Genomic DNA, 15,869 nt, shown 5'->3' with positions numbered 1-15,869 from the left:
GATTTTAATTATCACTGGATTACATGGCTGCAAACTGATAAATTTGTCTTACGTACCTTAGTTCGGTACTAAGGTTATTCAGATATCACTTATTCCTTAAGAACAAAGTTTTTATTACAAAACAAAACAAAGCCAAAAAAAAGTTGTTCAGCTGTTCCCAGGCAGAATAAGAAATGTATTTCAAGGCCCATATCTCTACAGCCATCTCCCAGCTTAAAATAACTATACTGATGCTTTACTTCTAAAGTAATCATGAATTAGTAAAGAACATCACTCTGCATTTTAAAGTTCTATTCAAGTCTATACACAACATTTAACTACTGAAATCAGCTTTGTTTTCTACATCCAGATCTCTCAAATAAAACTGTTGTTACATTAGTCAAAGTAGATGTAACACTATGAAACAGTACATTCACAAAAACCTTAAAAGGTTAACTGATTACTGAAAAGTATTATTTCCTTTTCACATTCTTAATTCAAATCATAAACATTCCCAAGATACCCTTTAAGAATAGAACTGTTTCAGTTTAAAAGGTAATGCTAGATGTTCTTAAGTGTATGAAAACAACTACATAGTTCTAATTCTGTTAAACATTGAGGCACTGACATATTTTTTTCCTATGATTACTTGAAGTGCTGTTCTGTAATTCATTCACTCTTACAGCAGTCTAACATTACAGATACATATTCTAAAACAGAAGTTATTCTGGATCTGACATCAGTTGACAGTGGTTGAAAACCACACCGGATTTAAAAAAAAAAAAAAAGTCCCACTTCTATTCTCACGTGTTAAATTGAGAAGGACACTTGTCACTGCTAAAAAATGCACACCTTTAACTCTGCAAGTATTTGAGCCTTTCTCACAGGCCCTTTCTCAGAACAGACTGTTTTAGTCTGCTATCCTTAGAAAAGCCCTTTTCTAAACAGCTTTAAAATTTTGGGCTTCCTTTCTGTACAAATTGAAAATTGGAAACAAATACCTTAGTCAAGCCTGGGTAAACCAACAATTTCTACTTTAACTGCCCTGAAAGCGTGTTCCTGAGAACAACTATGAGTGTCATCACTGCCTTTCTTGCTAGTCCTCTGTCGACTCGCAAACTGCATTAACCTAACCATGCATTTAGATGAGCAGAGCAAACAGAGATATAGATAAAAAGCAAAAAAGTACCAACATGTTGGTTGTCACAGATAGCTTAAAACAAAGTTGTCTTGGCACTACTGCTTGTAACCTATAAGAATTTGAAGTTGCTCGAAGTAAAAGGCCAAATTTTAGGCAGACAAAAAAAACAGGGTCAAAACATACTCTTTTGCCAAGTTCTGAAACAGGAATACTACCACACTGTGAGCATGTCCTCAGAAATGTAGGTGATTTCCTCCATTTTTTTCTCCTGCCACTTCAGATATGCTGTGGTGTTGTCTATCTTTAAGCAAGTTACCCTTGACTTCTCTTGCCTTTCCCAACCATTTGCCATGTATGCCTTTTCTCTTCTGACTTAATTTCAGTTACCAACTTACAATAGTTGGCTATGATTTCTAGCCAGCAGTTCTCAGGATCAGATCTAAACTAAGGCCCTTCACAGTTCTGAAACTTCCCTCACAAATGTCTTCAATAATCTCACCTTGTAACTGAGCCAAAGAAAACATTTCATTTTCTCTACTCACGTCTATCTTTATTTTCTTAATTTACTGTCTGCTGTTACTCAATTTTTTTCCCCTTGAAACATTATTCTTTCATTTGTGGGAATTCAGCTATATTGACACTTTCCTCTCAACCCCTCCCTGCAGTGTATCTCCCAACTTCAATATTGTCTCAGGCCTACGATCCCTAGGATCGGCAGGAATGCTGTACAAATGCCTGAAAAGGTAATTAATTGTTCTCTTTTACATCATACTTCAGAGACATTTTTTTCTCTTTCTATTGCTTAGGCATGGTACTCAGTGTTTTCAGGCTGCCTAGGGTGTTTCTGTTGTTTACCTTCTCTTATCTCTGTTGTTTAGTTTGTAAAGCCTCTGGGAAAAATCCATCATTTCCTTCTGTGACTACAGCATACAACACAAAAGATAGCTGATCTGTGACAAGTGCTACTATACACCACAGTAACCAAAATAATTAATCTTACATTTTTTTAAACAGCTGCTCAGCAAAACTACATATTTTCCAGTTGCTTTCCTGCCTTTCGTTTTATTTTTCTTTTTGTCAGAAGTCCTTCATTGCTTCCACCACTGCAGATGAAGGTAGCTCTTCTGACATATAACCACAATATGCCCAGCTCCTCTATGTATGCCTGCCTGCCATATTGTACTATTTGCTCATTCTCATCTCCACAAAGCTTCTACCCCTCCTCAAGTTCACTGCAGGCTGCTGTAGCCTTGCTCCAGAAGAGATATATGTCCATGGAAATGCAAACACTAACGGCCTAGCCAGACAGCTAACAGTAAATTAGTTCCTTTGCCTTTTCTCACTGGAAGCATCATGGAACAGTCATTCTCCTTTACTACCCGTCAACCTTCATAAAACTTAGGCAGGTTTAAAATCTTGGAGCCAGCCCTACACAGTATGGCTGGCACCTAGGCGTCAATTTTAAAGCTGCCAGGAGAATAAGCAAGCACAACTGGAAAAGTAAAAAAGGATCAGCAACAATACTGGGACAAATGTACAGGAACAATACCAGCAAAAAACCAGTTTCTTGTGTTATGCTTTAAAGACCACCACAACGCAAAATCATAGTTCTAACTCTACAATAGCCTCAAGAATACATGCTTATATAGAAATGTATGTACCAAAAATTAACAAATCACTTATTGAAATCTGTTTCCAAATAAATTGCAGCAGAATTCTATCAATCACTTTTGCTAAGTAAAAACTATCATTTTTCCCTAATGTCATTGATAATACTATAAACATCTAGGACTGAAAGAAATCACTTACTGATCTCCATCTGGGCAGATTCCTGTAGTCTCATCATATTTCGTACAGTAAACATCTGGACTGTAGTTAAAAGTCCCATCACGCCTTCGTATAGGTCTACGACGACGCTGATTTAGGAAATGCCAATGAAAACAGGTAAATGGTCTGTGCTGGGTACACTTGTGCTGCAAAAATAGGGGGCACTGCTCTGTCCTAAATTCCTTTAGATACCTAAAAAAATTAAACTGTGTTACAAGTTTATCTTGTTGGAGGCACATTTTTACAAGTTTATCTTGTTGGAGGCACATTTTTACAGTATTAACAAGTCACTTAACAATTCAGTGCACATAGCCCATGAAAAATTCTACAAATGTACCTGCATACAGTTTTAGTTCTATGCACAATGCACTGTTTAGCTGTTGCATACAAGTGACTTTCATTATTTTGATAAACGTATTACTAATAAAATACAGTGGAACACCTGGCAAATTATACTATATTGTAACTAAGCTAAAATCAAATAAACACATTAGTTTAAAAAGAACAACATTTAGAATATTGTGCAAAGTAACCACCAAAGAGATTATAAATCAAACAAGTTACTAGAATAAGCATTCACATTGTCTGCTACCATACAAGGTAGTCCTACAAAGGCTATTTTACCTAAAAAATCACATCTAATTTAAACTAGTCTTTAATCACAACATTCAGAGAACATGGACACACTGTATAAAAAGCTAACGGGTTAAAAGAGCTTTATGGAAGTTACCAGGACTATGAGAGAGCTTCATCAAGCCTACTTTAGCAACTATTATGTTTCTGTTGAGACAGTCTGCAATCTCTGGAGGTTACTTAGGTGTTAGTAAGACAGTCCGTCTTTAGCATGCAGGGCACAAAAGCTAGATAGAAAGTCCAATACTTCTTTCCACAGGATATCAAGATCATGCCAATTTCTCGAAGAATGTAAGACAGCACTTCTTCCTGCCTCAGTTTATATGTCTATTAGCCAACTTAGCAAGTTCATTACTTTGCTAAAGTTATGCAGTCTTTGCAGAGGAAAAGGTATATGGGGACTTCACAGAAGAGCCTCAGAATTCCAAGACGTCTCTAAAAGAACTTAAGATCACACAAAGAAAGGATCAGAAAGAGGAACTGGGCATCTTTTCTTACCCAGGTGCTTAAATTGGCCCACGGAGGGTACCGTAAGACAGAATGATGAAGCATGCCTTTAAGTTTAGACAAGAATCTTCAAACTACCCAGGCCTGTGGGGAACGGAAAAAACAAACAAAACCACCCCACACTAGAACAGATCATTTGTACGTTAAGGGCTGTAGCAGTATCTGAGTAAACGGCCTCATTCCTGCAGTCTTTCTGAGCGTCCTAGAAATGTGACGTTGCAAAGTGAAGTTAAGAGAGATGGGAGTAAAGGTATGTGACAAATCATTCCGCATGTATGTGCCGCACCTGCTCCTACACGAGATGGGCTGTCAGTAATGCCAGGGGCTGCAAGCCCTTTATAGACCATAAAAGAAAACAGGCAGGCTTGTAGAGAGGATGGCAAGCACACGGGAACTGCCTTTCAGTATGGGAAGGTCTGCAAACATTATCACGGAAACACCCCAAGGACTCGAGCTGAGGCTGGCTGCGAAACGCTCGAAAGTGGGAAGACTGCTGTTATAGCTTGGAGAGAGCGGTCTCGGAGCGCGAAAGGGTGCTGCACGGCTCGGGATACCGGAGCACACCGTGCAGCCCAGAGAGGCACGGCCGTGGGAGCAGATGCAAGGCGAGGGGAACCGCCGCACGGGCCCTGCAGGCAGCCGTGCCCGGACCACCACCAACTGGCCGGCACAGAACACGGCTTCCTCCCCGAGGTGCCTGGAGCGGGAAAAGGAGCACGGCGGGAGCCGGCCAGGGCCAGGTCTCCTCACAGATCTCCCCCCAGCGCAGCAGGCCGCGCGGAACAGGCCTGGCACGCCACCGGGCCCTCCGCCTCTGGTCCCAGGGCCCTTCCCAGGCGAAGCTGCGGCCCGCGGCGCCTCCAGGGCGCAGTACGTACGTGTAGTGCGCTGGCTGCTCGGACCCACCGCCCCGCCGCACCACCTTCGCAACCGACGGCATCTTCCCCGGCCCGCCAGCGCGCAGGCGCAGCTCGGTCTTACCGGCCCCGCCCCCTACAACGCGGGCCCGTCCCACGCGCGCCGTGCGGACCGCGCCTCAGGCGGGCTCCCACCAGGAGCCGCCCGAAGAAACGCTGCAGGCAGAGCTGGGAAGTTTCAACGCAAGAGACAACGGGAACAGTTTTCTAGGTAATCATCTTTATTAAACACCTATCATTACCCAAAAATAAGGCACGCACGAAGGGGCAGCCCTTTTATTTCCTTAAATACAAGTAGTACATTGCTGGGTGCACTGATTTAAAGAACGTGGAGAAAGCAAAGTAGGCAGACAAATAGGCGTTACACCTTAGAGCAATACACATATAATTCAGAATCAGTGTTACTCGCCTGGACGCCCCTACGAGCGTATCTCAGTTGCGACAGTCTACTGCAGTAGAAAGTGAGTCCTAGAACTAATTAAACCTTAATGGCAGTAGCAAACCAACCATACTCAATTATTAGGCATCACCTGGATGAACTACAGGGGGACTCAACAGCAAAATTAAAGCATAGTGTGCATGTTGTTCTGAGACTCACCAGCAGTGTCAGACAAACATGATGCTGTGCCAGTTTTCACCGTAGTCTTACCGGCTGCTGCCACGGTTGGAGTTAACGGTTTGTTGTGGCAGGTGGTGGTGATGATGTTTCGGGTTTGTCTTTTTTTTTAAAGATTAAGAATTTTAACGGCACATAAAGTTTTGCATTTTTACATTAGAAAGCTTAAAAGAAATGCCTCTAACTTTGACGGGAAATAAGCTGTAGGAGTAGCTTAAATTCCTCCTCTCCCTGAAAAGTGTCCAGAGTGTGCAAGTTTGAGTATCGATATACCTGTAAGGAAAAAAACATACTACATTGTTCATGAAATGAGGGGTTTCCTCCTAACACACTGCAACCCAATCATCTCGATTCCCTACAAAACCTCTCCTCCCAGTAATGATAATCTAAATCAGGCATGCCTAAAAGGTTATAGTCAGAAAGCAAGCACCAAGTATGAATTAAGGGTTGAAGATGATTTCTACACCATTTAGTAGAATTACAACAAAAAACAAAACCCCCCAAAAACCCAAAACACAAGCAAAACACAAACAACAACAACAACAAAAAAAACAGAATACAGAATCACATATTAATGAAACCTACAGTTGTCTTCAATGCAAGTTGAATATGCTCTGTGACTAGCAAAATGTCAAATGAAGGTCACCTTCAACAACAATTTTACAGACTTACAGCTTTGATATTCTAATATACTGTGCATGTAAGAAAAATGATCCATGAAAAAGAGATGGGTTGTATAAAACGTATCTTCAAATGCAAGCTGATTTGCAATACATCCTGTCCACCCCTACGGTGCAGCGCAGGAAGAATCTATTCTTTGTGCTACCAGCTTAGATTACTAAAACCAGCACTGAAAGCAGCACGACACATGAAGGAATCAAGCTTATAAGGCAAGCCTGCAAAAACAAGTTCTCCCATTACATTGTTAGTACAGCTTTTAAGCAGGTGAATGCCAGCAAACTACTGGCAGCTCCTTCACTGCAGCCGCATTCCCGTCCTCCTCATTTCTCCTTCTCAAGTTGCAAAGGAGCGTTGCTTCTCTGCGCCACATCTGAAGAGTCCATCATCTGACCAGAGAAAACTGCTTCCAGTCGCTCATCGATCTCCGTTGGTTCCCTGAACACACACCAGAGCAGGAGCCCAGTGCACAGGAGGCTGAGCGGCAGCACTTTCACCCACGGCCTCTCGTGGTCGCTCCCCATGGACTGGCTGACACTCCACACCCGCGGGCTGGCCTTGCTGGTGGAAAAGAGGATGGGCCCCCCGTCCTCCGGATCCGCGCCCGCCGCGCCCTCCGGGCCCCGCCGCCGCGCCAGACACATCCGGGTGCCGGGCAAGCGCAGGCGCCGCGCCCTGCAAAGACACACGCGTCAGGGGCGGCGGGCGCAAAGCCGCCCCGCGCCCCACGGCCGCCGCTCACCGCCAGCGGCCCAGCGCCCAGCTCATTCCGCCGTGCCGCCCGCGCGCCTCCTCCCCTCGCACAGCGGAAGCGGAACTGCACCGCTCGGCGGTGCCGCGAGGGCGGGGGGGCGCCGCAGGGGTCCGGGGCTGGGGGACACTCACGGAGGGGTGGCAAAACGGCTGCGGACGGCGCTCCCGCCGCCCGCAGTGACGTTTCACTGCTGGCCGTGTTCCGTACCGCATGCAGAGAAGTGCCAGGTGTTCCCTTAACACAACTGCCGCCTTGTGACGGCTGGGGTTGCCGCAGAGCCTTCTGTCAGACCCCGAACAGCTTTCCTTTTATCCACCCGCTATCCAAAGATGACACCGGCCTCTGAACGGGGGTGGGGGAAGCGGTGCATTGTGCACTGCTCTGGCAGAAAACCTATTCGCATACAGACACGTATTCTTAATATTAAACTTACTACATTTCATACAACATCTTACAGCATTGGTCTTGAACTGTTTTGTATTTACACCACCTGGTACCATGCTTGATCAAAGAAAGTAAAGCCAGGGCTGGAGGCACAGAACCTGTAAACCTCTGCCCAACAGCAGCTGTAGCAAAGAAGTTTTACAAATGCGCTCAGAAATTGGCCAACTGTTCTCAGGAATGGAAAGCCCTTGCTCCTTTCGCTTTAAGGCAGAAATTCAGAAAGCTGAGAATACCGGCAGAGGGTAAGTCATCTCAGTGGCATGATACACATTCAACTTGCTTGATGTGCCATACGCACTCACTGTTTACCACCCAGGTTTCTTCATACAGTGTCATTCCAAACTCCTGTATCACCATGGAGGTGTTCATCATCCTTTGACCCGTTAAGAAGAGTTGTCATTGCAGTTGGCAGTTTGTGACTTACGTGTTCAACACTGGTATTTTCAGCTGTAATATTCAGTTTAAGACATCAGTTATTTCTCCTTTTAAACATCAACATTTTTGTCACAGAATTCACTGAGTAGTTTGAAATAAGCCATCTACAGTAAGCTGTGAATTCTGCTTTTGATTATACAGTTCTAATTTACGTAATTAAATAATCTACCAAACAGAAATACTGTGCAAGTTACATAGTTAATAGTTTAAACATGCAGACAAAATGTTTTACAAAAATCCTAATATGATGAGTTTTCCCCAGAAAAGAAAGAACAGAGAAGAAAGTTTCTCAAAATAACAACAACCAAAAGACGCATGTCACTAATTTTAAGCTAATTAGCTCAAAGGTCCATTGTTTTCTTGGGGTGCCAATTCTGAACATAGAAGGTGTAAATATACAGAGAAATTAAATCCTCCTTTGACAAACAGTCCATGTAACAATAGGTATGATAGATTGGAAGGAATGGGACAAAAAATACCAACCAACCAACACAACAAAACTAAACATCAACTTGACTGGAATTACTCCAGATAAGCTTTGCTTCCAAGACCAGTCTTTCCTTCAAAAAAATGCATGTGATATGGTACTTACCTAACAGACATTGAAACGGAAAAAAAAAAAAAAAAAAGGTGACTAAAAAGTGATAAAAGCAATTCAAACAGATACAGAGAACATTTCAAGTGTTCTTGAAGAAGTCAGGCCTTGTGGTTGACTATGCGGAAAGTAGAGTTACTTAGAAGCTGCTTATGTGCTATGAATGCTGTAACATGGACTTCCTTTTTCTTTAGTACTTTAAGTACTGGAGACAAACTTCAATTACAACAGCAGTGAAAATGTTCCCATAAAGCTAACATTTCATGTCATCAACAGATTTTTCTGGGGTGCAAAGTAAGTCCTCTTCCACAGGAACCAAGACCTAAATAGTTATTAAATGTTTTGTCTACTGAATCTTACCTCCATATGTGACAGATTATGTAATTATTGCTGTATCCAAAAACATCATTTATGTATTCACATTCTGAATAATGAAAAAGAACAATACCAAAAAACTCACCAAAATTTCCTTTGTATGCAATACCATGCTGACTTAATAAATCTTTCAGGGTTTTTATTTCTTTAGAAAGTTGCTTGTATTCCTAAGAAACAAAATACATTTTAAATGGCTCTCCCACTCTCCAAATGTATACATAAAATGGGAATTTGTAAAAAATAATGGGTCTGTTAACAGGTGTTACTTAAAAGATCATAAAAATAAACTGCTTATTCCAAGAACAAGATACAAAATTTGTATTTTCTGTGTTGCCAAAACAGGAGCCAGCTTTTTCCAGCCCTGAGAGTAAAATTTAGGAGTGCTCTCTGTGACTATTTTGGATCTACTCTCTAACTAGCATTTTATTATAGCACAAAATTGCATTCATAAGTTTGCTACAGGACCAGCCTTATTTTATATCATCATGCTAAGGAAATTCACCACCTCCCCAACTCCTGACCTAGTAACTTCATGTTCTCACTTTCAGCAGTTTCTCTTAACTTAGAGAGGATATTGATTCTGTTGCAGAAAGACTGTTCACACACCTGAAAGTAATTCAGAAATGGACACAGCATAGATCATTCTGCTTTTTGCTTCTGCCAGTGCATTCTGATGCAAGTCTGGGTAATTACCCAGAGAGAAATGTCAACGTTCCCAAGGCTGGTTACACATTTATTTTCACTAGTAATTCTCTCTTATTTCCAGACTGTTATTCCCCACAAAAAGTACTTGCAAGTGTTCATAACCAGAGCACCTACACCAATTCCTACATACCCACACTCTGTCTTCTCATTGGGCATTCAGTTGTGCTGGTTTGTTCTTTACTTAAGAGCTAGAATAAAGATATCAAATCACTCTGTATGCAGCCAGTTAAAATCAGAAAAGTAAATCCCATTAATGCATTTCAGCTGAATCCAAAGGTATTTAGGCAACACTGTCAGTGATACTGTTACCCAGTAAAAAGGTGGCAACTTAATTCCACATTGTAAAGATTATACTCTGTACCTTACTGCACTTCTCCACTGTTTCAAATTCAAAACTTATTTTCTTAATCTGTTTCTCAACTTCCTTTTCTTCTGTTGCTTTTAGAAGTCCTGCTTCCTCAAAAATCTCTTTCAGTATTTTTCTGTAACCCTAGAAAAAAGTTTCACAAAAACAATAGATCAATCCACTCCACTCTCATCTCTGCTTGTAACTTGCACTAGCCACTCCAACTGCTCAAGCTTCACTACAGAAAATATTATTATTACCAGTTGATACAGCAGCTACAGAGCACAAAAATGACTATTTGCCAACTGCAGAACAAATGCATCCAGTCCAAAAGGAGAAACTTAGCAAATGCCAAGGTTGGATATTTGACAGAAATGGTTTTTTACCAAATAGAGTTGGAAGACATTAACAAACCTGGTCAGTTATTAGTTCATCATACAGAAGCTGCTCTGCTTCATCCCACTTCTTTTGTAGTGCTTCAGTCAGAGTTGGATAAACTGAAAAATGGAAGTCAAACCATGTAAAAATCAACAGCTCTGTCCTGCATTAGTTAAATGCTCCTCTAGTAGCATGCAAGAGTACTTGTTTTAAGAACTCAATGTTTCTATACAGTACACAGCTTCTACTGCTTTCAAGAGTTGGGGTTAAACGTAAACTGCTTCACATATTTAAAGTTCCTGGAGAGTGCCACCAACCAAATTTTTTTCTCATATTTCCAGCTAGAAGGCCTCCTATTTCTTTGTTGAATGTAATTCTAACTATGCTGTGCCTTTTTGTAATGTAAATAAATGAGGAGACACGCACAGGGATGATTCCTGCAGCCAGTACAGGAAAAAAAAAAGGAAAAAAAAAAAACAACCAAACCCAAAACCCATCTCTCACTGGGTCTATGCTAGCAATGCCATTTTATCTGAGAAATACCTGTATGTTTATAATGATTATAATTTAAAATACACTTCATATGTTACATTTAATACTAATTTATATCAACCTAGAGACTCAAAGAAACTAAAAATTTACACTCTGAGGTTGGTGCAATATGCCAGCTGCTCCATACACAAATGGTTTCCAAAGTCTTACCTAAAAGAGAATGGGGGTGGCACACAAGAGGAGTCTCGAATGTCAGAGAGTAAACACAAGTACTTGGCTCAGACACATAAGCCAATTTATTGCTCCTTCCACAAACAAGATGAACCTAAACATCAGTAAAAACAAAGATGAGCAAAACACCTCCACGAGAAACAGGACCAGCATAAATAATCAATTTGCTGTCTTCCAATGCTAGCAGATGCATTTCTGTACACACTGTCATGTCAAAGGTTGCAGTGCTGTCAGGCACAGAAAAAGAACAGCAGCAAGCACATCCTCAAATTGCTTTATCAAATGTGAAAATTGCTTCTTCTAGTGGGAAATGAGCCCCCCACCTATCATTGTTCCTTGGACTCCAGCAACATATTTTCAGCAAGAACGAGAGTAAAAACACGGGTAAATAGGATACTCCTTAGAAACTTACCTAACATAAGCATAATTCACATAACAAATCTTAGTTCTAACCAATGTGCTAAATAAAGAGAACAATATAGAACTAGCCTATAGAAATTTGTTTTCATCTTGAAACTTGCAGCACCAGTATTTTCTGTCTGTTCAAAACTAAGTATCAGTGAAAGATTTGAATCCCAGTATCAAAGGTCATACAAGAATACTAACTCTTTCTGCAGGCCTACGGAAGATAAAGACATTAACAAGGCACCTCCATTACAGTACAAATATTTTCGCCTTTGCCAAGATATTTTGTTCCTTATCTCATCTTCAGATCAATTATTATTACAACTAAATAACCCTCTCTCTTAAGTATTGTATTCTCACCCATCATTTTAACAGCCTACATGAAAAGCAGCCTGTTATGAGCTATACTTAAACTCCTCTTCATAACAGCAATCTACTTCACCATGGAATGTGAATTCTAATTCATTGTATCTGCAAAACTGTGTAACACACAGAAATGAGAGGTGGAAAAATAAAAACATCAATGAAAGGATAAAGGACACACACAAATGATGTGCCATGCATTGGGCAAGTCTCAGACACCACTCCTTACTGTTGTAGCTGAATTGTTACTGGGCACAGAGACTGTTTGAATGTGAAATATTTTAGCAACTCCACAAAATTAAAATTTTTACTTTTTCTTTAAAATGTATTTACACCAGAATCTGTTTCTCTTGACTTTGTTCCTTTGCCACTCCCATGTATTTGATTCCTTCCTTAACCCTTTCATGCCTTCTCCTGTTGTTTTTAAACCTTACCTACCTTCTCAGCATGCTGTTAATTGCCTAATGCTTTTTCCTCCTTTTTCCTGAATGTCCTTAGGCTGGCATGCTGAATTCAACAAATACTTTTTACTTTATTTTTCCTTACACAAATTACAAAGCACTGTATATTTCTACAGTGGTGATACCAGGGTATTCCACTCTATCAAGGAAAAAAGAGTTAAAAGTAGCCGGTGAGAATACATAAATTTCTTCAAAATTTTATCCTGATTTTAGCTTCCCTCCTCCATCCATTCACCTAGCTCCTACAGGAATTAATCTTTACATTTTATGTTACATCTTAAATGATGACTGCTTCAAGGTAGGAATGTTTCAGTCTGCAGAGTGTCATGAGTGTGTGTAGAGAACCATACTGTCAGAATTAGCATAGTCTAGATTATTATACCTTCGTCTGTCTGCTCTTAGTTTCACATGAGTCTCCTTCCCTCATCCACATTCCAATAAATGTGTTGTTGTTAATTTCCCATTCATGCCAGATTCTGAAAAAACACAACATTCTTTTACTTCAAGTTACTGGAATGAAAAAAAAAAACAACCAACAAACCAAGAATACCCTACTCCATGGTGAACTTAACTGTACATACTTAATTTTTGTTGTCTTAGTATTTCCGTATCTTAACAGCCAAGACCTTGCAAACAGTATAAACAGTGTAGTTTGCTATCCAGGCTGCTACACAGGGGACATCAACATTATCAACATTATTTTGAGAGCAGCTTTGGATCAGCTTTCAGTTTGCAAAACCATCTGCACTTACAAACCCATATTTAAATCCAATGGGTTGATACAACTGTAGATCAACCCCACAACAAATTCGATTATGCTAAGTACTCTGAGCAACTCATATTGTTTCAGGGGTTTTAGTGCTGGTAAAAGCACCTAAAAAAAAACTAGTCTCAACTTCTGCTAGTCCTAAAGCAAATGGTACGCTCAGCACAGTTTTCCCCTCATACTATGCACACTGGGGGGGGGGAAGAAAAAAAAAAACAAAAGAGATAATTATAAAAAATATTCAGATAGGCAATAATTTTAAAGCAGTGCTATGGTTTTTAATAATAATCATTAATATTTATAAATATTAATATTTAATAAAGAATTAAATTTATTTTAGGACTTATGATTTGTGTACTTTGGGGTCTTTGAATACTTTGGAATACTTTTTTGGGTCTACAGTGAGTCTTTTGTTATCTTTTATTAAATATGTTTAACAGACCCACTAGGCATAAAGCACTCATTTCATTTTTTAAGGTTATATTAAACTCAAATTAAAAATTGTTAAGAGACATTAAATCTTTGTTAATATAAGCTGTAGTTATACATTACTGAATTTAACATATCACTCACATTAACATAATTTAACATATCACTCATAAACATAATTAACATCACTCATAAACGTAATTAACATATCACTCATAAACATAATTTAACATATCACTCACATACATAATTTAACATATCACTCACATTAACATATCACTTATGCAGTTGTCACTGGTTATTAATCAGCCTCCAGCTACAGCAGGAGGTTAGCATTTACCAAGAGAAAAACCTGGATTTTTCAAGACAAGGTATTTTTATGCATAAGGCCTTGGGAACTACAATGACCTAAGCTGATCAATAAAAGAATCTCAATTTTAAAAGAATTTTAACAATCTATAAAATGGTCTGCTAACAACATAGGTAAAACTTAACAGTATAAAAGCCTCACCCTAAAATTCCACTATAGGCATTCCATCGAAAAGTCTGCTCATGCTGAGTGACATTATGGAAGGGACAAAACTCATACTTGTACCTTAGAAGGGGGAGTTAAAAAAAAAAAAAAAAAGAAAAAAGAAAAAAGAAAAAAAAAGAACTGTTTCAGTGTGAAATAAGCAACTACTTCATTCGTAATAAAGAATTCAATATCCAAATCCATTACTCACGTTGATTCCACAAAACTGAAACACTTGCCAGCAAGCCTGAAGAGATGTGCAGGGCCTAAAAACACCATAAAATGACATCAAGGAAGAATAATGTTTTAGTTAAATTTAAGCAAGTTACTGTGATGACAGAACTGCAAGAAGAATGTGACAAAGTTTTTTGCTGTACATAAGAAAATCTGTATCTTCCATACTGATCACGCTAAGCTCCCACCAGTGCTATATTGGTTTGCATAACGATCTTAACATACTTAAGCCTCTTTCTATGAGAGAAATAAGAAACCTGTATACAAACAAATATCTGGGGGGCCAGATCCGTAAAAGGAATTATCAGATCTTGCCAAAATCTAACACTGAAATCACTAGAACTCTTGCTTAGCAGCTGTCTGTCCCCAAAGTCATCCAAACTCCTCGAGTTTATACTAGGAAAGCCCATTTGCTCAGAATGTCTCCAGTACTTCATACTTAAGTTTTATTGAGACCCTTTGAACAAGATACTCCTTTCCAGTTTGTCTTCACAGTCTTAACCAGTTAGCATTCAACAAGATAAACTTTTTACTGTCAGCCAGGCCAGCAGATACAACTCTAGTCTTACAGAATTGACCATTCCAGCCTTGCTGTCAAAAGGAATTCAAGACAGGTAACTCGTCACTCAAAAAATGGCCAAAAGTTCTTAACTGTGTGCTACAGTGTCCCCAGGCTTTGTGTGTGAAACTGAGCCTCTGCGACCTGTTCCAACACTACTCTTAGGCTTTTTTTTAAAACAGTGGTTGAGTATTAAGAACTATCCGATGATGCGATGGCTTCTGTATGACAATGCCAAGGATGGCAGGGATTGTTTTGAGAGGGAAAAAAAGTTTTAGTAAAGATCAGAAGCATCTGTGACTGGCTAAAAGAACCACAGAATAAAACACATAGATAGGACTGGTATGTAGAAAAGCAGTCCGAATAGCACTGGGCCATTGAGAACCAAAGGGATTAATCTAGGTTTTAACCCTTCAGAAGCACAATAAAATGTGTTTGCTCATGCTTATCTTCCATGACACTCATAAACATGACAAGTAAAAGTAGTCTTTGTCTCCATAAAGTCAAGGTAGACTGCTTCGGGAATGGCTGTCGCTACATGACGCAAACTATACAGAAAAAGGTAACGCTTGCATATACCTGATATTGCAGACGGGGACGTCTTTGGCTGCAGCCTGTTTGTCTGAGGCAAGAACGGGTTATTCAGCCTTTCAAAAGAAGGGAAGTGAAACGTTTGAGACCGAGTGACGCCCCTGGGCACCAGTACCTCCCTCTGCCCGAGTGCCGCAACACCCGCACCCCGCGGGGCTCCCGCAGGAGCGCCCCGACCCCTTCCCGCAGGAAGGAACGGGCTGAGGCGGACGATGACCCCGAGCGCGCCAGGTCCGGGTGGGTCGCGGCCACGGCGAGCGGGCAGCCACGTACCCGAACGTGTTCGGTTCCTCCACGACCTTCATCTTCCCCGCCAAAGAGAAGGGCCCTGCTGAGCAGAGAGCGGTTGGCTGCACAGTAACACACCGCCCCCCCTCCCCTCCCCGCTCCCGGCCCCGCGCTCACCCAGCGCCGCGCCCAGCGCCACCAGCAGCAGCCGGGCCGCCGCCATCGCCCCTTCCGCTGGAAACGGAAGGGCGCGGAGGTCGGCCGCT

At 40.8% G+C, this 15,869-nt stretch overlaps 3 protein-coding genes across 9 annotated transcripts in view; all 3 read right to left on the bottom strand.

Annotated features, from left to right (window-relative positions):
* Positions 1-5,054, bottom strand: part of UNKL (unk like zinc finger) — a 54,391-nt gene extending 49,337 nt beyond the window's left edge. For 4 of the 5 annotated variants that reach the window (XM_062635064.1, XM_062635067.1, XM_062635066.1 and 1 more), the window contains exons 1-2: positions 4,966-5,054; positions 2,930-3,139 (exon numbers count right to left, since the gene is read on the bottom strand). In XM_062635064.1, the coding sequence (XP_062491048.1) occupies positions 2,930-3,139; positions 4,966-5,027 (272 nt within the window). In that variant the 5' untranslated portion in view covers positions 5,028-5,054. Of the gene's footprint in view, positions 1-2,929; positions 3,195-3,224; positions 3,389-4,965 lie in introns of those variants that run through there. The other variant, XM_062635065.1, reaches the window with a different exon arrangement.
* A 1,123-nt stretch (positions 5,055-6,177) lies between these two features.
* LOC134172175 (ubiquinol-cytochrome c reductase complex assembly factor 4) lies at positions 6,178-7,125 on the bottom strand. The gene is made up of 2 exons (XM_062635063.1): positions 7,041-7,125; positions 6,178-6,973 (listed from the first exon to the last, which is right to left on the bottom strand). Exons 1-2 carry the CDS (start codon positions 7,064-7,066, stop codon positions 6,622-6,624), a joined length of 378 nt encoding a protein of 125 aa, XP_062491047.1. The 5' UTR covers positions 7,067-7,125; the 3' UTR covers positions 6,178-6,621.
* A 341-nt stretch (positions 7,126-7,466) lies between these two features.
* On the bottom strand, positions 7,467-15,851 carry GNPTG (N-acetylglucosamine-1-phosphate transferase subunit gamma). Of its 3 annotated transcripts, XR_009967855.1 has the most exons (12): positions 15,781-15,851; positions 15,649-15,706; positions 15,364-15,431; positions 14,203-14,257; positions 13,989-14,072; positions 12,665-12,758; positions 11,033-11,147; positions 10,367-10,449; positions 9,968-10,096; positions 9,737-9,794; positions 8,987-9,068; positions 7,804-7,943 (listed from the first exon to the last, which is right to left on the bottom strand). XR_009967855.1 is itself a non-coding variant. In XM_062635074.1 (11 exons), exons 1-11 carry the CDS (start codon positions 15,824-15,826, stop codon positions 7,819-7,821), a joined length of 939 nt encoding a protein of 312 aa, XP_062491058.1. In that variant the 5' UTR covers positions 15,827-15,851; the 3' UTR covers positions 7,467-7,818. The 3 variants fall into 3 exon arrangements, 2 of the variants coding, with proteins under 2 accessions (XP_062491058.1, XP_062491059.1); XM_062635074.1 differs by lacking the exon at positions 9,737-9,794 and having other exon boundaries at positions 7,467-7,943; XM_062635075.1 differs by lacking the exons at positions 9,737-9,794; positions 9,968-10,096 and having other exon boundaries at positions 7,467-7,943.
* Between the last annotated feature and the right edge of the window lie 18 nt (positions 15,852-15,869).

This window comes from Pezoporus occidentalis, unplaced genomic scaffold (genome assembly GCF_034315485.1).
Source record: "Pezoporus occidentalis ecotype Australia unplaced genomic scaffold, CSIRO_AGI_Poc_V1 ctg449, whole genome shotgun sequence".
Classification (NCBI taxonomy): Eukaryota; Metazoa; Chordata; class Aves; order Psittaciformes; family Psittacidae; genus Pezoporus; species Pezoporus occidentalis.
This window is presented reverse-complemented; position numbering and strand designations above follow the sequence as displayed.